The sequence below is a fragment of the Pipistrellus hanaki genome, assembly GCF_964339955.1.
Source record: "Pipistrellus hanaki genome assembly, chromosome: 1".
In the NCBI taxonomy this organism is placed as follows: Eukaryota; Metazoa; Chordata; class Mammalia; order Chiroptera; family Vespertilionidae; genus Pipistrellus; species Pipistrellus hanaki.
This window is the reverse complement of record NC_140503.1, coordinates 209,518,715-209,536,833: the sequence shown is the minus strand read 5'-3', so window position 1 is coordinate 209,536,833 and position 18,119 is coordinate 209,518,715. Positions and strand designations below refer to the sequence as shown.

General features: G+C 57.9%; 1 protein-coding gene across 3 annotated transcripts in view; it reads left to right on the top strand.

Annotated features, from left to right (window-relative positions):
- FAM193A (family with sequence similarity 193 member A) overlaps window positions 1-18,119 on the top strand; it is a 91,609-nt gene that overhangs the window by 50,137 nt on the left and 23,353 nt on the right. For all 3 annotated transcript variants that reach the window (XM_084904039.1, XM_084904037.1, XM_084904038.1), the window contains exons 5-10: window positions 3,251-3,485; window positions 7,978-8,102; window positions 8,782-8,929; window positions 15,727-15,839; window positions 15,912-16,157; window positions 17,892-18,057. In XM_084904039.1, coding sequence (XP_084760165.1) covers window positions 3,251-3,485; window positions 7,978-8,102; window positions 8,782-8,929; window positions 15,727-15,839; window positions 15,912-16,157; window positions 17,892-18,057 — 1,033 coding nt within the window. The remainder of the gene's footprint in view (window positions 1-3,250; window positions 3,486-7,977; window positions 8,103-8,781; window positions 8,930-15,726; window positions 15,840-15,911; window positions 16,158-17,891; window positions 18,058-18,119) is intronic.

Sequence of the window (18,119 nt, the reverse complement as noted above, 5' to 3'; positions counted from 1 at the left end):
GGCAGACAGCGGCAGGAGGGCGCCTTCTGTGTCCGTTCCCAACCTCTGCTTTCTGACCCCCTTAGTGCCCACAGAGCAGGAGGGGAGTCACCTCTGCCGCCTCTTGGGCTGAGAGTGACCCCGGTGCTCCCTGTGCTGGGTGCTGCTGAGCACTCGCTCAGCCCGAGGAGGACCCTGGCAGCTGTCCCGCCTGCAGGGTGCGGACACGCAGGCTCCGTGCAGCACGGCAGCCGGGACATGCACTGCGCGAGAGTGGATGGCGCTGTGGCCAGGCCTGCCCGTGGGTTCTCCGATGGTGATGGCTTACAACGTGCGTCTGCTCCTCAGCAGACCTGCATGCTCATGACAATGCAGAATTTGAGGCGGACATAATTTTTATTTTCAGTCTTAGCATCTTTTTTCTCTTTTTTTAAATGTTCCAAATAAAAATGATAAATTTGAGCTATGCATTTCATGGATTGGTTCTCATGTTGGTTTCTTTTTCTCATGTTTTGAAGGCGGCACCTTTGGGGTTTTATAAACTCCTGTTTGCTGTGCCTTAGTTTACCCTGGACATGCGAGCGGTGATTGGCCCTGGGCTGTGCTGACTGGGTGGTGGATTCTGCCAGCGTGTTCCGGGTTTGACCTGCGAACTCTGCTCTTCCTGAGCTGGTTCCAGGTGAGGCAGGGACCTTTGCTGCAGTTAGATTTCCAGTGAGTGTTAGGAAAATCTAGGTGATCCGCCCAGGAGAGCCACGACTTCACAGCTTCTGAAGAGGCTAACGCGGAGTAAAAGACGATTGGAGGAAAACGTTCAGCAGGCGGTGCGAGGAGGGCGGTTGCAGAGGCCACGGCGGCCGTGGTTGGCGGAGGCGGAAGCGCGTGGTCGGGAATGGGCGAGGCCCACGCCCCGCGCAGTCAGACCCTGTCTGTTGTTAGTCTGTGTGCCCACGAGTGCTTCTTGTTGAAATGCCGCGGAGCCAGGAGGCGTGTCTGCGAGGCCATTTCCAGGGCTGGTCCCGCTGGTGGAGGTGACCCTGGCTCCTAAACGGGCCTTGGCACCCTGCGGACGGGGCTCTGCTACCACCTCCTGCCTCCTCTGCTGTCTGACACCCTTCACTCCAGCCCTGGGCCTCGCATTTGCTCTTCTGTCTGTCTGGAATGTTCCTTTTCAGGGTTTCTGCCTTTTTTTTCTCCCTTCCATCATTCACATTAGTCTTCAGGCAGCTTCTCAAAGAGGCTCCCCATCTAAAGTCTAAGGGCCTCCACACCTCACCCCTTATCCCTCACCTTTATTTTACTACTTCTGCCCACCAACCACATTGCACGCGTGCATGTGTGTGCGTGTGCCCCTGGAACGGCCGCTGGCACACGGTGCAGTGCCTTGCCAGTACACGTGGCTGACATCTCCAGCACCCTCCTTCCTCTCGGTTGTACAACTTCCAGAAGATCTGTTTGCAAAAGTACGACGGTCGTTTCGTTACATCCCTAAGGTACAGCAGTGGACAAGGAAAGGAGATGAAGCGTGTGACTGACTGCACCGTGCTCGTTACATGTAACTGAGAAGGTGTCCAGTCTGCTTGTACGTCTGAGTGAATCTTGTGTGGATTCGTTCAGCAGATGAAGAACATCCTGGCTCAGAGGACAGGTGTGCTAGAGCAGATGTGCTAGAGGACTGCTGTGCTAGATTGTTTTGCTAAAAAATCAGCATCTCTGTGAAGTGTACTACCCACAGTGGTTTTTAATGGGTTCTAGCCACATTTTGTGTAAGGTGTCATGTGGTCCCTTGCAGGATTTTACGTGGCCTTTGTCTTTTACAGCCTAGATGGTGTGGGATAAAGCGGAATAGGTGCCTTGGCCAGTGTGGCTCAGTTGGTTGAACATTGTCCTGTGCACTAAACGGTCACTGGTTCGGTTCCCGGTCAGGGCACATTCCTAGGTTGCCTGTTGGGGCGAGCATGGGAGGCAACCGATCGGAGTTTCTCACATCGATGTTTCTCTCTCCTCCCTCCTTTCTCTAAAAAAAATCAATAAAAACATACTTAAAAAAATAAAGTGGAACAGGCGATAGCACATTTTTCTCTGTTGCCCAAATGTGGTGCCGGGCGGAGAAAGGACTCCCTGTTTAAAACCCAGGGCTTGAGGCTCGTGCCCAGCACGCAGCTGCACACTGCCCGGGGTGGCCGGACGGGCTGCCGCCGCCGTGTCCGGTTCCTTCCGTGTGCGGCTCCGCGGCGGCGCAGGTGAAAGGTGCCGCCTGTGCCGCAGGGGAGTCCGGAGAGCAGTGCGGGACCATGCCGCTCCGGGCCGGGCCGGGCCAGGCCGCGCCGCGCCGCATTCGTTTTTTCTTGCTCTTCAGCTTACAGACTTCGTTTTATGCACTTTTATTGGCTTTTTGGCGGGATAATTTAAAACGAGATACACTGCGTTTCCCCCGGTTGTAGAAGTGACGCCAGCTGTGTGGGTTGTGTCCTGCATTCCCAGGGGAAGGAGAAGCAGTCCTTGGCTGTCCCCTGGGATTACCCCACCAGGGCCATTCTGTTCACCTGGTCACATGCCAGCGCAGTTACTTGTCTTCGGCCGCCTATGATTCCCTTCCTGGTCCGGGGTGGAGAAGGCGTCTCCAGCAGCCGCCTCGGCACTGCTGTGTCCACTCTGCCACCTGCTGGCCCCGCAGCTTCAGCTCCTTCCCCTGTCTGTGGGCTCCAGTGTTCAGTAATGTGAGAGCCCAAGTGGGTGGGTGACTGAGTTAGTGCTGGGCGAGTCAGCCCGCCAGGTGGTGACTGAGTTAGTGCAGGTGAGAGGCAGCCCAGCAGGTGGGTAAAGGGGTTAGTGCAGGTGAGAGGCAGCTCACCAGGTGGGTAAAGGAGTTAGTGCAGGTGAGAGGCAGCCCACCAGGTGGGTAAAGGGGTTAGTGCAGGTGAGAGGCAGCCCACCAGGTGGGTAAAGGGGTTAGTGCAGGTGAGAGGCAGCCGAGCAGTGGTGACTGAGTGAGTGCAGGTGAGAGGCAGCCCAGCAGTGGTGACTGACTGAGTGCTGACAGAGTAAGGTCTCAGTAAATGTATTTTCCTGGCTGTCATGGATAGCGTGGGGAAGTTCCAGACACTTCCTGCCTGTCTCCTGTTGCGTTGGGCGGATGGATCTCCGGTGTGATGGGGCATTTCAGGGGGGCTCCTGGCGAAGAGCCTCAGGAAAGAGGCTCCAGGATCTGATCGGTCCCTCGAGGGGAGGTGCAGGTCCCGGTGAGTGGTGACTGTCCTTCTCTGTGCAGGCTCTGCGAGAGGGACCCCTACCAGCTGTACCAGCGGCTGGAGCAGCAAGCCCGGGAGTACGTGCTGGAGATGAAGGTCCGCCTCCTGCGGCAGCTGTCGGCTGCAGCGCGAGTGCGGGCGCCGTCCGGCCTGCAGGGCCCGCCGCAGGCCCACCAGTTCATCTCCCTGCTGCTCGAGGAGTACGGCGCCCTCTGCCAGGCGGCGCGCACCATCAGCACCTTCCTCGGCACTCTGGTGAGAGTTCGTGCCTGTCAGGGCTTTGTGGGACAGGGGCTGTGTGATGGGGTGTCAGTCCTGGTGTCGTGTGTGTGGTCCGGGTCCCCTCCCTGTGACGTCCGGGGCAGGAGGAGCCTCCTTCTCTTCCTGTCTCCCCTCGCGGTCTGCTGCTGATAACAGTCAGAGTGGATGGACAGGCAGTGACATGACTGAAACACTGGAGCGTGAGGCCTAGGAGCGAGGTAGGCAGGGGACAGGATGCGGTGAGGACCAGTGTTTGAAAAAAACGCATGAATTTTAAGCGCAAAATACAGCTATTTGGCCAGTGATTCATTCCACCTTGTTCACACCGAGAGACTCCCTTTGGTTTCAGTGTCCAGCAGCGAGGGTCTCTGAGCACTGCTCTCCCGGGAGACAGTGAGGTGCTGGGGACAGACTGAACAAGATGGCAAGACAGGAAAGAAGCCTCGGGCTGAGAGTTCATGTGCTCAGGGCGGCCTGCGTCCCACCCGGGCGGGGCCTGCACATGGGTGACGCTGGGACCACTGTGACGGCCCCTCAGGGTGAGGTGACGCAGAGGCTCCGCGTCTGGAGGGACAGCGGGGACATTCGCCCTCTGACTGGGTGGTCCTCGCCTCCCGGAGACTGTCACAAGCTGCTGCCACAGGGGTGCGCGGTCTGACAGGTGTTGCCGCCGTCATGGGAATCTCAAGGTGGGGGTGACTGCCCTGCGTGGTTCCGGGCCGCTCTGGAGGGCGGCCATGACCTAGCGTGCCCATAGGCCATTGCCATGCCCACAAAGCTGACAGTGTTTTCTTTTTATGGGCTAACACCCCGTCCATATAAAAATTTCCCAATTGGCTCAACAATCTCTTTATGGTTGGGGTGTTCAACTGAGGATCCAAGAAGCTTCACAAACTGATCAGAGTCCTTCCAGCCCATCCTGTGACACACACACACACACACACACACACTCACACACACACACACACACACACACACACACTCACACACACACTCACACACACTCACACACACACACACACACACTCTCACACACACACACCCCTCCGGTCTGAAGAGTCTGCAGAACTCTGTTAGAGAAATTGAGTCAGGTCTCGGAGCAGGTCTCCATCATTGAGGACTTGAAGTCCTTTAAGCCCACAAACGGAGGACCCAAAGGGCTTTGGTTTATGTGGACTTTAATCAATATTTACTGTTATCTCCTCACCCGAGGGTATTTTTTCCTTTGATTTCTAGAGAAAGTGGAAGGGAGGAGGAGGAGGGGAGAAAGAAGAAACATTGATGTGAGAGACACATCTATTGGTTGTCTCCCTCATGCACCCCTACCAGGGCTGGAGGACCTGCAATTTCTCTTGACCAGAAATTGAACCCACGACCCTTAGGCGGATGCTCTAACCACTTAGCAACTGGCCAGGGCATATTTTAAATAAAAAAATTAATTTTTTCAAAACAAAGCAATTACTTGTTTTAAATATGTTTCTATTAATTTTAGAGAGGAAGGGAGGGGGAAGGAGAGGGAAAGAGAGAGAGAGAGAGAGAGAACAATGAGAGAGAACTATCAATCGGCTGCCTCCTGCACACCCCCTACCAGGGATCAAGCTTGAAACCCAGGCATGTATCCATACTGGGAATTGAACCTGTTGGTGCAAGGATTGACCCAACCGAGCCACACCAGCCAGGGAAGAACGTACTTGTTTACATTTGTGGGCATTTCTAGTGTCTGGCCCCTGCTCTCAGCGCTGTCCTAGGATGTCTCCTGGAGCCCCTGAGGAGGCCTCACAGATGTGGACTGGGAAGGAGGGGCGGGCTGTGGCCTTTCAGTTGGTGGGGCTGCTCTTCTTTAAAGTAGCCAGGCCCTACTACACTCACACTGAAACTGGACCCTGGACCGAAGTCGCCCAGCAGGCCACACTGGCCACGAACCCCCCGCAGAGCTCACACTGCTGGGACTGCCCACGGCAGCCACTGGGAGCGCTGGCTCCTGGGTGAGTCTCAGCAGCCGATTCTCCGTGGAAGGCCGCTCCTCCTCAGAGAGGCTGCGGCTGGAGGACCCTCCGGCTCGGTGGCAGCAGATCTCCCTGCGCTCCGAGTTCCTGGAAGCCCAGGTTGGGTGATCGCCACAGGTGGGGTCAGGTGTTTTCCTGGAAGCAGCAAGGTCACTGCCGTGTGACCCATCGGCGAACTCTGCCCTCCCTCCATCAGCTTCTCCAGAAACAACGCCAGGCTGTCCGCTGTCCTGTCCTGCGTCAGCAGGCCCTTAGCCGTCAGCCTGGGAGTTGTTCCCCAGGCCTGGCCGTCCAGGAGGTGGCACACACCCTGGGGCCCAGCAGGGAGAGGGTCAGATTTCCCGCTTTATCCCGCCTCGGAACCCAGTTGGAGCTAGCCCTGACTGCGCCTCCCGTCCTCTGGGCAGTGCTTGGCCAGCTGTCACAGCCCTGAAGCCGAAGCTTCCGCTCATGGGACACGCGAATGCTGAATCCCTGCCGGCTCCAGGTCTGTGTGGGACTGACCACACACCTTCTCTCCACACCCACACGTCGGCCTTGAACGTGGGAAGTGAGACTGGGGAGGCCAGAGAGCCCGGAACCACTGGCTTTCCCTTCCTGCCTCTGGCCTGACTCTGCCGTCTGCACACAGGCTCACCGCTGGAGCGCTGTGACAGCACACGCGGCTGCGGGCGATTCTGGCCCCGCGCAGGGTCGCTGGTGTGAGCAGTGCTGGCCTCGGAGACAGTGCAGTCAGCACCCGCAGCCGTCCCTGCTGGTCCAGGCGGTGCGGGAGTCTGGGACCTCATTCTCCCACATGCCTCACTGGGCATAGAAAATACCCAGCATCTGCAGAAACTAGTCTTGTAGCTCAGCCCCCGGAGCCTCAGCTGCGCCCCAGGGTTGTGCCAGGTGCCCGTGCTCGCAGGCTGCAGGTGGGGCCCACTGCTGTCCTGAAGGTGGAGGGGGCGGGCAGGTGAGACCAGACTCTCCTGGGAAGTCCTGGCCTCTCAGCTGGCCTGGGACTGATCTGCAGCTGCCTTTGCTCCTCTGTTCTGCTGTCAATCAGATCCCGCCTTCTGTGCCCGGGGGCTCTGCGTTAGCCTTTGTGTCCCTGTGCCTGGCCCAGTGCCCGCGCGCAGTGGTCTCTGCTGCAGTCCGTGGCACGTGTCCTTTCCACGCTGCCGCCTGGGGCTTTGTTACAAGCACATTGCGTGACAGTGTCTCGTTCTAGAGCAGTGTTTCCCAAACTTCTCTCATGATGAGAATCACCTGGTGGAATTGTTAAAACACATTCCTGAATCCCAACTAAGAAGTGCTAAACTAGAATTTTTGGGAACATATAGGTAAAATTATATACTTAACTAGTGCTCTAAGACAGATGTTATATACAGAGCACTAAGTTAGGTATGCAATTTTACCTGTATGTTCTCAAAAATTCTAGTTTAGCACTTCTTAGTTGGGATTCAGGAATCTGTGTTTTAACAATTCCACCAGGTGATTCTCATCATGAGAGAAGTTTGGGAAACACTGTTCTAGAGGCTGAGTGCCCCGCTCCCAGGTGCTGGCGGTTGGCACGCCCCACTGCCCTGTGCTGAGCACCGGCTCCCAGAGAGGCTGGTGTGAGCCGGGAGGGTGTGGGTGGAGCCAGCACAGATCAGGGACACCACCACGGAGGGTGGGCGCTGAGATGTCAGGTTCCCGGTGGACCTCCATGGTCCCGACCTCAGGCCGGTGTGCGATGGGGACAGCTCTGCCTCCATGTTCCCTGCCCTGAGCCAGGCACTCGTCCGGGACAGGCAGGGGGCCTTCAGGTGTGGATCGGTGCTGCCATCTCGAGCAGTCCATCTCCGCTCCCTCTGGCTGAATTGGAAACGGGCACAGACCACTGCGTGTTGCCCCAGGAGGCGCGCAGATGTGTGGAAGGCAGGCAGGATCCCGGGTGGCAGTCTCTGGTCAGGAGCCTCCCTGGGGCCTTAGGTGACTCGAGCACCGGCCGTGTGTGGAGCTTGCACATGGAAGTGTGGATTCGCACGTGCAGTCACAGCAAGACCTGTCAGCAGAGAAGGCAGCGAGTAGGGAAGGCCCTGTCGCCGCTTGCTGGCCTCTTACGTGATGTCCTGCCAGTCTGGCCAGCACGTGTCTCGTGGAACATCCACCCCTGTCAGAAGGGGAGCTTTCTCAAGATCGGCAAGAAAGTGTTCATGCATTCAAATTGATGAAAAGTAGGGGTTTTGTAATTATAAGGAATGACCGTCACGTGTGTGCAGTCGTTCCTCCTCTTTCTCAGCCCCTTCCTTCCTGTGGATCTCGCCTCGCCACCGTTCCTGTGTGCGAGGACAGGCGGGAGGCCCTGGGCCCTGTGGCGCGTGACGCACAGGAGCCAGCATCTCCTCAAGAGCAGAGGGTCTGGGCTGTGGGGACTGGGCGGGGATGGCAGGGGCGGTCCTGGGAGTTTTCAGGCTGCAGCAGCTCAGTCGTCTTCTGTGTGTCCTTAACAGGAAAACGAGCACTTGAAAAAGTTCCAGGTGACCTGGGAGCTGCATAATAAACATCTGTTTGAAAATCTGGTTTTTTCGGAACCTCTTCTCCAGAGCAACTTGCCAGCATTGGTGTCGCAAATCAGGTATTTGGTCTGCACCTGCTCGCTCCCCTGGACGTGAGCGCCCTTCCCCTGCGGGGCGTTCTCGCGGGAAGCCACAGGCTTCGGGGAAATGCAGGGCCGCGGGCCAGCTCCAGAGCGTCGAGCCCAGGGAATGGTTTCCAGTGAGAAGCTGTAGGCCCCGTGTCCCCACCCCACCCCACCCGCCACAGGTCTCCTTTCTCCCGCACGGACAGGACTTCCTCAGTGCTCACCGGGCTGTCCGCTCCCTGTTCATTTCCTTATTTGCCTTCTCACCGCGTTTCTTAAGACAATCACAGAATGAATGAACGGATAATTCTATTTCTTTGTTTGAATTGGATTTTCTATTTTACTTAATTTGAAAACCAGGTCAGAAATGGTATGTTTCCCATTAAATATGTTGGTTACAGTCTCACGTTTAGTAAACGGCACTGCTGGCTGGGCCTGGGCCATCTTAGGACAGTGACACTCACCGCTGACTGCTCCTCAGCAGCTGCTCCTTCTCAGAGCTGCTCCGCCCAGCCGTTCCAGGGTTGCGCGAGGCCTCGGTGACCCCTCCCGCAGTCTGCGTGGCATGGGGTGGCGTCCCCCAGGTCACGCTGGGGCAGGTGGCACACAGGAGCTGCTGGTGCTGGCCCAGACCTTCGGACTCGTTTCTTCGTTGAAAGCCTTCTCTCTGCAGGCTGGGGACCACGACGCACGACACCTGCAGCGAGGACGCGTACAGCACCTTGCTGCAGCGCTACCAGCGCTCCGAGGAGGAGCTGCGCAGGGTCGCCGCCGAGTGGCTGGAGTGCCAGAAGCGGATCGACGCCTATGTTGACGAACAGGTGCGTGTGTGTGGTTTGTGGGGTGCCTGCGGGTGGCCCTTGCCCTGCCCAGCCTACAGGATTCGGCAGCAGGGGTCCAGGTCACCATCCGCCTGTCCACGCCCCCTGTCCCTTTACCGCTGCTGCCTTGGGGAGCTGCTGAGTGTTGTCATTTCACTGTTTACTGAACCCCGCTGTTCATAGCCAGGGGCGCAGACATGTGTGGCTCAGAGCCCGTCTCTCTCCGTCCCTAACTGGCTGGAAAGGGAGTGCAGACTTGAACACAGCCAGCCGTTGTGGGCAGGTGGCTCTGGGGGAGGGACAGGGCTCCTGGGGCAGAGGGGCCTGAAGCTGGCAGCAGGGCAGCCAGGGTTTCCTAGGGGGCAGGAACGGGCTTCTGGGGGGCACCTCGTCCTGCCCGCCTCTCGACAGCTGCTGGTAAAGAAACGTGTGTTTCCTAAAACCTGCGGGTGGTACCGTGTATGTAGCTGGGACTTGGCACCGGTTTGAAGCTTCCCATCCAGGAAGATGCTGCACAGCCTCTGTGGGGCGGTGGTTTGTAGCCTGTGCCATGGCCGTGTGGTTGGACACTTCTTAGGGGCGTACACCTCGGTACTTGATGACGAGTGGCGGGTAAACAGCAGGGTGCTACTGGCATGTAGGCAAGGCGGTCACTGTCCAGCCCTCTGGTCAAACTCTCAGCTCTCCCTGGTTTCTCGTTGGTTGCAGTGAATTTCCGGATCAGGATGTCTGCCACAAGGAATAATAGTTTGCCTTCTCTCCAGCATTTGAACTCTAGTTTGGTCTGGCTTCCAAGGAGTTTGGACTTGTCTCATGGTCTCATGCTTTTCACACATATCGTTGATACTTTTTATCAAGTTAAAGAAATTTAAAAAAATATATATATATATTATTGATTTTTCACAGAGAGGAAGAGAGAGGGATAGAGAGTTAGAAACATCGATGAGAGAGAATCATCCATCAGCTGCCTCCTGCACACCCCCCACCGGGGATGTGCCCGCAACCAAGGTACATGCCCTTGCCCGGAATTGAACCCGGGACCTTTCAGTCCACAGGCCGACGCTCTATCCACTGAACCAAACCAGTCCCGGCAAGAAATTCCCTTTTTGATCCAACTTACTAAGGTTATTTTTGTTTAAAAATCGGAATAGATATTACATTTGATTGTATATTTTTATTGTTTTTAAAAAATATATTTTTATTGATTTCAGAGAGAGGAAGGGAGAGTGAGAGTGAGATTGAAACATCAATGATGAGAGAGAATCACTGATCGGCTGCCTCCTGCACACCTCCTACTGGGAATCGAACCTGCAACCCAGGCATATGCCCTTCACTGGAATCAAACCTTGGGACCCTTCAGTCTGCAAACCGACGCTCTATCCACTGAGCCAAACCAGTTTCGGCCCTAATTTTTTATTTTTTATTTATTTTTTAAAGATTTTCTAATTTTGAGACATCCTTGCATTCCTGGGATTAAACCCTACTAATTTATGACATGTTACCTTTTTTTAAAAAATTTATTTTAGAGAGAGGAAGGAGAAGGGAAGAGCAAGAAACATGAATGTAAGAGAGAGACATCTATTGGCCGCCTCCCATACGCCTGGACCTGGGATCAAACCCTCACCCGGGTGTGTGCCTTGACCAGCACCTGAACCCGAAGCCGCTGGTGCGCAGAACGATGCGCAACCAGCTGAGCCGCCCGGCCAGGGGTGCGATGTCAGTTCCCATCCCTCACAGATGTGGCTCGCCGGTGTCTCAGTGGGGTTCTCTGTCTTATTCCGAGGTGCTGCGTGCTCACTGCAGCAGCACGCACGCTGAAGCTGAGCTGTAGGTGGCGTTTTGTCTTCAGGTTCTCATCTATTTTGTATGAAGGTTATGCTAGTCTCAGAGAACGGGTTGAGAAGTTTTCCACGTTTTTAGGTTTTCAAGAATAAATTCTGTTCCATCAAGGATTCGCTAGAACCCCCCCTCCAAAAACAGACCCTTTGGGCCTGATCTGTTCGCAGGGAGGGGGAGCAGGACTGCAGACCTTCCACTGCCTCTTCCGTGCCCGCTGCACGCGCTGGCCTGTGTGGCTTCTCTGCTTCAGGAGTGAGCTCCCCAGGCTGCTTGCCTAGGAAATTCCCACCGCATCGCAGCACGGGGAGCCCACGCTCGTGCTGGGGCCGTGGAGGCTGTGGAAGGCGGCCAGGCCCCTTGGGCTCCGCTCACGGCCACGCTTTAGAGACAGCACTTTGTCTGTTGCCCTGCGGTCCCCGCGGAGCTGCGGGAGGTCAGAAGCCTGAGCCTGCATTGCCAGCGAAGCCGCCAAGGCTTCTCCGGGGCAGCTCCCTTTTAAAATCATTGTGGAGGCCCCGCAACAGCCAGGCCTGCCGGCCACTTCCTGCCATGGAAGGTGTGAGCCGTCCGGGTGGAGGAGGCCTCTGTGCGGCTGGCCCCTGCTCCCCGCTGCGCTGCCCTGGTCCCTGGTCCGCCTGGGAGGCGTTGGCAGGCCAGCTTCGGGTGCCGGGCACACCTTGTTTTCCAGTCTTTTCTGCTTTACCTTGAAGTCCCGCCTACCTTGTTGGCTGGTTTCCTGTTTCATTGGGTCATTTTGGCTTCTCACATTGAACGTGTGCTTCTCAGGCCTTGGCGATCTGCGTTGCCCTCAGCTGCGTGTAGACCTGTGCGTTGTCTTCTGTGTTGTAGGCACATCTTACGAAACTTGATTTGCGGGGCTTCCGTTGTCAATTATTTCAACATGGATTTTTTTTCTAATGATTTAAACTACTTAGAGTCCTTTTCAAATGCAAGAGTTTTACTTTATGAAATTATTCTTTACTTGTTTGGAGGGTTTATTGGTAGTATTTTCTTGACTGTAGGATTGGGTACATTTTGGAAGAAGAATATATCCCATTTCTATCATTTTAGTGGTTACTCTTAAGTCTTTAATAATTATGAAACCACATAGATTACATTTATACAAACGTCAGGATTTAACCATTTAACCGCCTCCCCCTCCTCAGTAAGACAGTGCCTTGAGCCCTGCTCTTCTCTGTCGGTTCTCTTCATTGTGGTGACACACCTGACCTGACACTGGCATCACATTCCTCCCCGAGCCCCGGGCGCTGGGAGGAAAGGGCCCTGCCCGTGGCACTAGCGCACTCACATGGTGGCGAGCATCGCCGTCATTGCCAGGACTTCCATCTTCTGGAGCCGAGACTGTTCCCGTTCAACCACCACAGCCCCCACCTCAGCCCCGGCCCCTGCCCCCCCTGCTTCCCGACTCTGATCGGCTCCCCGGGCTCCCGCAGGTGGGTCACGCAGGTTTCACCCTCTGTCGGCCTCACTCGGGCCCCGGTCCTCAGGCCACACCGGCTGCTTGCTGGCTCCAGGGCTGCCGTCCTGCTCTGAGCCCCTCATGGACGCTGTTCGCCGCCTGCCTTCCTTCATGTCCAGCACGTGCAGGGCACACAACAGACACACAGTGCATGCGTGACAAGGTTCGCCTACTGTACCGATACGGCCACTCTCGTTCTGGTTTCTCTATCATTTGCACTCATGTCTACAGCGATTCTGTGTTAGTGTCAGGTGCTGGCGGTCCGCCCTTGTCCGCTGCACCTGCCCTTGTCTGCAGCACATCACCCTCTCCCGCGGCACCTGCCCTGTCCACGCCCATCTCCCTCCCGCGGCACCTGCCCTGTCCACGCCTATCTCCCTCCCACAGCACCTGCCCTGTCCACGCCTATCTCCCTCCCACAGCACCTGCCCTTGTCCACGCCCATCTCCCTCCCACAGCACCTGCCCTGTCCACGCCCATCTCCCTCCCACAGCACCTGCCCTTGTCCACGCCCATCTCCCTCCTACAGCACCTGCCCTTGTCCACGCCCATCTCCCTCCCACAGCACCTGCCCTGTCCACGCCCATCTCCCTCCCACAGCACCTGCCTTGTCCACGCCCATCTCCCTCCCACAGCACCTGCCCTGTCCACGCCTATCTCCCTCCCACAGCACCTGCCCTGTCCACGCCCATCTCCCTCCTACAGCACCTGCCCTTGTCCACGCCCATCTCCCTCCCACAGCACCTGCCCTGTCCACGCCCATCTCCCTCCCACAGCACCTGCCCTGTCCACGCCCATCTCCCTCCCACAGCACCTGCCCTGTCCACGCCCATCTCCCTCCCACAGCACCTGCCCTTGTCCACGCCCATCTCCCTCCCACAGCACCTGCCCTGTCCACGCCCATCTCCCTCCCACAGCACCTGCCCTGTCCACGCCCATCTCCCTCCCACAGCACCTGCCCTGTCCACGCCCATCTCCCTCCCACAGCACCTGCCCTGTCCACGCCCATCTCCCTCCCACAGCACCTGCCCTGTCCACGCCCATCTCCCTCCCACAGCACCTGCCCTTGTCCACGCCCATCTCCCTCCCACAGCACCTGCCCTGTCCACGCCCATCTCCCTCCCACAGCACCTGCCCTGTCCACGCCTATCTCCCTCCCACAGCACCTGCCTTGTCCACGCCCATCTCCCTCCCACAGCACCTGCCCTGTCCACACCCATCTCCCTCCCACAGCACCTGCCCTGTCCACGCCCATCTCCCTCCCACAGCACCTGCCCTTGTCCACGCCCATCTCCCTCCCACAGCACCTGCCTTGTCCACGCCCATCTCCCTCCCACAGCACCTGCCCTGTCCACACCCATCTCCCTCCCACAGCACCTGCCCTGTCCACGCCCATCTCCCTCCCACAGCACCTGCCCTTGTCCACGCCCATCTCCCTCCCACAGCACCTGCCCTGTCCACGCCCATCTCCCTCCCACAGCACCTGCCCTTGTCCACACCCATCTCCCTCCCACAGCACCTGCCTTGTCCACGCCCATCTCCCTCCCACAGCACCTGCCCTGTCCACACCCATCTCCCTCCCACAGCACCTGCCCTGTCCACGCCCATCTCCCTCCCACAGCACCTGCCCTTGTCCACGCCCATCTCCCTCCCACAGCACCTGCCCTGTCCACGCCCATCTCCCTCCCACAGCACCTGCCCTGTCCACACCCATCTCCCTCCCACAGCACCTGCCGTGTCCACGCCCATCTCCCTCCCACAGCACCTGCCCTGTCCACGCCCATCTCCCTCCTACAGCACCTGCCCTTGTCCACGGCACTCCGCCCTGGCCATCTGACATCTCCCCTGAGAGGCTGCGCACACTCTTGGGCGGAGGACCGAGGGGCCGTTGCTCACTGCGTAGCGAGAGGCTCTAAAACACAATGCTGGGCCACAGCCCCTGGTGGCCGGTGGTGCCCTGTCCAGTCTAGACGCTGGTGGCAGTGTGAGGCCACCCCGCGCACTGACCTCTGCGCAGGGCGGGCCCTTCCTTCCTCCCGCAGTTGGCCCTCCACCACCCTCTTGCCAGTGCGTGGAGGGCTTCGCTGCGGCCCTCAGGACACGGCTTCGTAGAAACTCGGCTTCCCCTGACTCTCATCCAAATTCCGGCTGCTGCCCCGCTTTCTTAGTCTCCTCCCTCACCCCTCCCTCCGCATCCTCACTTCCGTGGTCTCCGCCGGCACCTCAGACAGACGGACAGCACCCTCTCCGGCTCGCTCCCCTGACCCCCAGCCTCCCCCGTGGCCCCGTCCGGCCAGACGGCCGCTCCCGCCGCTGTGCCCTTGCCGGGTGGGTGCGCGAGGCTTCCCTCGAGTCTGCGCTCGCTCAGTCCGTCGGAAGGCGGGTGCCACTTCCCAGGTAGCTCGCAGACCCCGTCGTCTTCCCCCGCCCCCTGCCGTCCTGGCGGCCATCGTGCCTCGTGGTGCCTGCACCCCGGGCGCCAGGGCAGCACTCTGTCCTGCCGGCGGCACGCTCAGGCCCGTGCCACCTTCCGGTCCGAGACACCCTCTTCTCAGCCCGGGTCAGCGGGTCTTCAGGAAGTGTTGAGGTTCCGGCCGGCATGGCTCAGCAGTTCAGTGTTGACTAGGAACCAGGAGGTCATGGTTCGATTCCCAGTCGGCACAGGCCGGGGTGGCCAGTGTGATCCCAGTAGGGAAAGTCAGGAGGCAGCCGATCCGTGATGTTTCTTGCTGTCTCTCTTCCAGAACCTTAGGTCCTTAGGGCTGTGATTCATCTCTGCTGCACCTGCTTCAGGGCCCATCAGGGTTGCTGGTTGCAGGCCTGTGTGGGCGCCACCTGCACACTCCCATCTGCCGCCCCCTCCTGGCCACTTCAGGAAGCTGTGACCCTCAGTGTCCAAATAGGCATGACACAGCACTAGCCGGGTTGCTCAATGGATAGCGTCAGCCTGGTGACTGAAGGGTCTCGGATTCAGTTCCAGTCAAGGGCATGTACCTCTGTTGCAGGCTTGATCCTTGGTCCAGTGGGGGTGAGGTGGGGTGGGGTGGGGGCGTGGAAGGGTGACATGCAAGAGGCAACCATTGTGTCTCTTTCACATCAGTGTCTCTTTCTGACTCTCCCACTCCTTTCCATTCTATCTAAAAATCAATGGGAAAAACATCCTTGGGTGAGAATTAACAAAAATAAAAATAAAAAGCATGACACACATTACCATAGTGACTGGAAAATATGAAGCATTTGTCTGGCTCAGCGGTTGAGCTTTGTTCGGCCCATGAACTGAGGGCACTGGTTTAATTCCCGGGTGGGGCACATGCCCAGGCTGCAGGCTTGATCCCCAGCAGGGGGTGTGCAGGAGGCAGCCGATTGAAGTTCTATCTCTCTGTCCCTCTCCCTTCCTCTGAAAAGTCAGTAAGAACACTTTTTAAAATCGGAAGCACATGATAACAGAGGTAACGCATTACTCTCTCATTTCCTCCAGCTCACCAACAAAAAGGCAGCCACTGGCGAGAACAACTTCACAGATGCTATGAGGCACGTGCTGTCGTCGAGGCTGAGCGTGCCGGACTGCCCCAACTGCCACTACCGGAGGAGGTGAGTCAGCGCCCAGGGCCGGGCGCGTGGCCGGCCGTGCGGCTCGCAGTCACCGTTCCTCGTCCCAACCAGGTGTGCATGTGACGACTGCAGCCTCTCCCACATCCTCACGTGCGGCATCGTGGACCCCCCCGCCCCCGGCGACGCCCACGCCCACGCCCACCAGCTGCCGCTGCAGGTGGGCTCTGCTTCCGACTGCGTCTCTGAGATGCGCCCGCCCAGCGTGTCGTCGGCAAGCTCGGGGTCCGGCTCCAGCTCTCCGATCACCATCCAGCAGCGGCCCCGGCTCCTCCTCGCCGACAAGGAGGAGCGACCTTTGTGAGTGCGACCTTGTGATAAGGAAGGTTCCAGAGGTTTACCAGGGCAGCGGTGAGAGGTAGACAGCTGTGTCTACAGAAGTCCTGTCGCTGCTTTCCAGGGCAGGCCTCTGCTTTCTGTAAGCAAACTTTAAAACAGGAAGTCAGGGATGTGAGGGCGATCTGGCTGCGACATCTGTCACCCCATGGATCGCCAGGGTTGATTCGGCTGATCTGGGTGGCTAGGCGGGTGTACCCCTCCTCCCTCACCGATCCACGTGCGCCCCTCCCGAAGCTGCGCGCTCGGTCGAAGAGGACGACTTTCCCCCAAGAGGAGAGGACCGGGCTTCGGTCAAGGGTATACGAGTAGCTGCGCTCCCCTGCTAGAACCTCCACACAAGCTCTCAAGGTCCATTTAAAACAGGAAGTCAGTAAGCCCAAACCAGACACTGTGCCATTGCCTTAAAGAAACGGAAAAGTAATAAGCACCAGCCGAGAGCCAAGCGCTGGTGAGCAGGAGCCTCCCACCCCTGCTGTGCGTGCGGGCGTGCGTCCCCTCGGCCAGGGCGGGGTCACGCTTACCCTGGGAATGCCAGGGCTTGGGTGGTCCCAGGGGCAAGCCCCACAAGGTCCACTTGTCTGGCCCACACCCACAAGGACTTCCTGAGCCTCGGTTCCTCGCCTGCACTTGGGATGTTGGCAGCTCAGGAGGGTGAGTGCTGACCAGGGGCACCCTGCTCACTCAGGCTGTGGCCCTCAGCAACCCTGAGCCTGTCACCGGAGCCATCTGTGCCTCCGGGTGAGCTGCAGGTTGTAAAGCCTTGTATGTGTGTGGAGTCTTGTTTTCTTAAAAGTGGGGAGATGCCTGATTTTGGCAGTTGTGGGCACTCCTAAAGCCACGGCATCACCGACTGAGGCCGCAGACGCACCGCCCTGTGGTGCTTGCGTGCGCGGGAGGGGGGGTCCTGCCTTGAGCCCTTGGCTTTGAAGGTCATGTGCCGGCTCTGGGTGTGCACCAGAAAGCCACACGTGCTGAAAGTGCCCACGTGATGCCCTGGCCTTGACGTCCGCTTGCATTGTTTTAGTTACTAGGCGTTTGCCCATTGCTCGGAAGTCTTGCTGAAGCTGAAGCTGATTTACAAAACATCAGTGGCTGTAAAAACACACTAAAGACCCAAGATGGTTCCAGTACACCTTTAATTTTTTTAAAATAAGTTTTTATTAATTTTTTTTAGAAAGAAAGGAGAGGGAGGGAGGGAAGGAGAGAGAGAGGGTGGGAGGATGGGAAACACCAATTGGCTGCCTCCTGCGCACACCCCTCTGGGGATTGAGCCCACAACTGAACATGTATCCTTACCAGGAACCCAAGCGGCGTGCTCTGGTGCTTGGGACAACGCTCACCCAGCTGAGCCGCACCAGCTGGGCTACACCTTTCCTTTTGACTGAACATGAGCTGTGTCTGCTCAGCAATGGCCGAGGGCACTCGAACACCAGGGCACTCCCAGTTGAACGGAAATGCCCCATCAATCAGATTAAGCCGTTGTTTGCTCCTTCATCTCTCCCCTTTTGGAGTCCTGTTTTCCGTTCGTCCCCCCAGCCCAAACGGAACCTTCCGGGTCCTCCGCTCTGGTGCCCAGGTCACTGAACGACATGGGGAAGTGTGGTGGGGCCTGGGGGTGGCCCCTCCAAGGAGAGCAGTGTCGGGAGTATGTCTTTGCCGTGAACGGCTCACGGTGGCCGTTTCTGCCTGTCTCAGCTGCAGTGACGACGAGGACGTGGCCCCGTTGTCAGCGAAGTTTGCTGATATCTATCCGCTGAGTAACTACAGCGACGCCGAGGTGGTGGCCAGCATGAATGGGATCCACAGCGAGCTCAATGGTGGCGTCAGTGGTGGCGAGGACACCGTGGCCCTGAAAGCTGAGGTAGGCCCTGGCACCTCAGCGGGCAGAGGTCACTGGTGGCGGCCAGCAGGCAGCGCTTTATG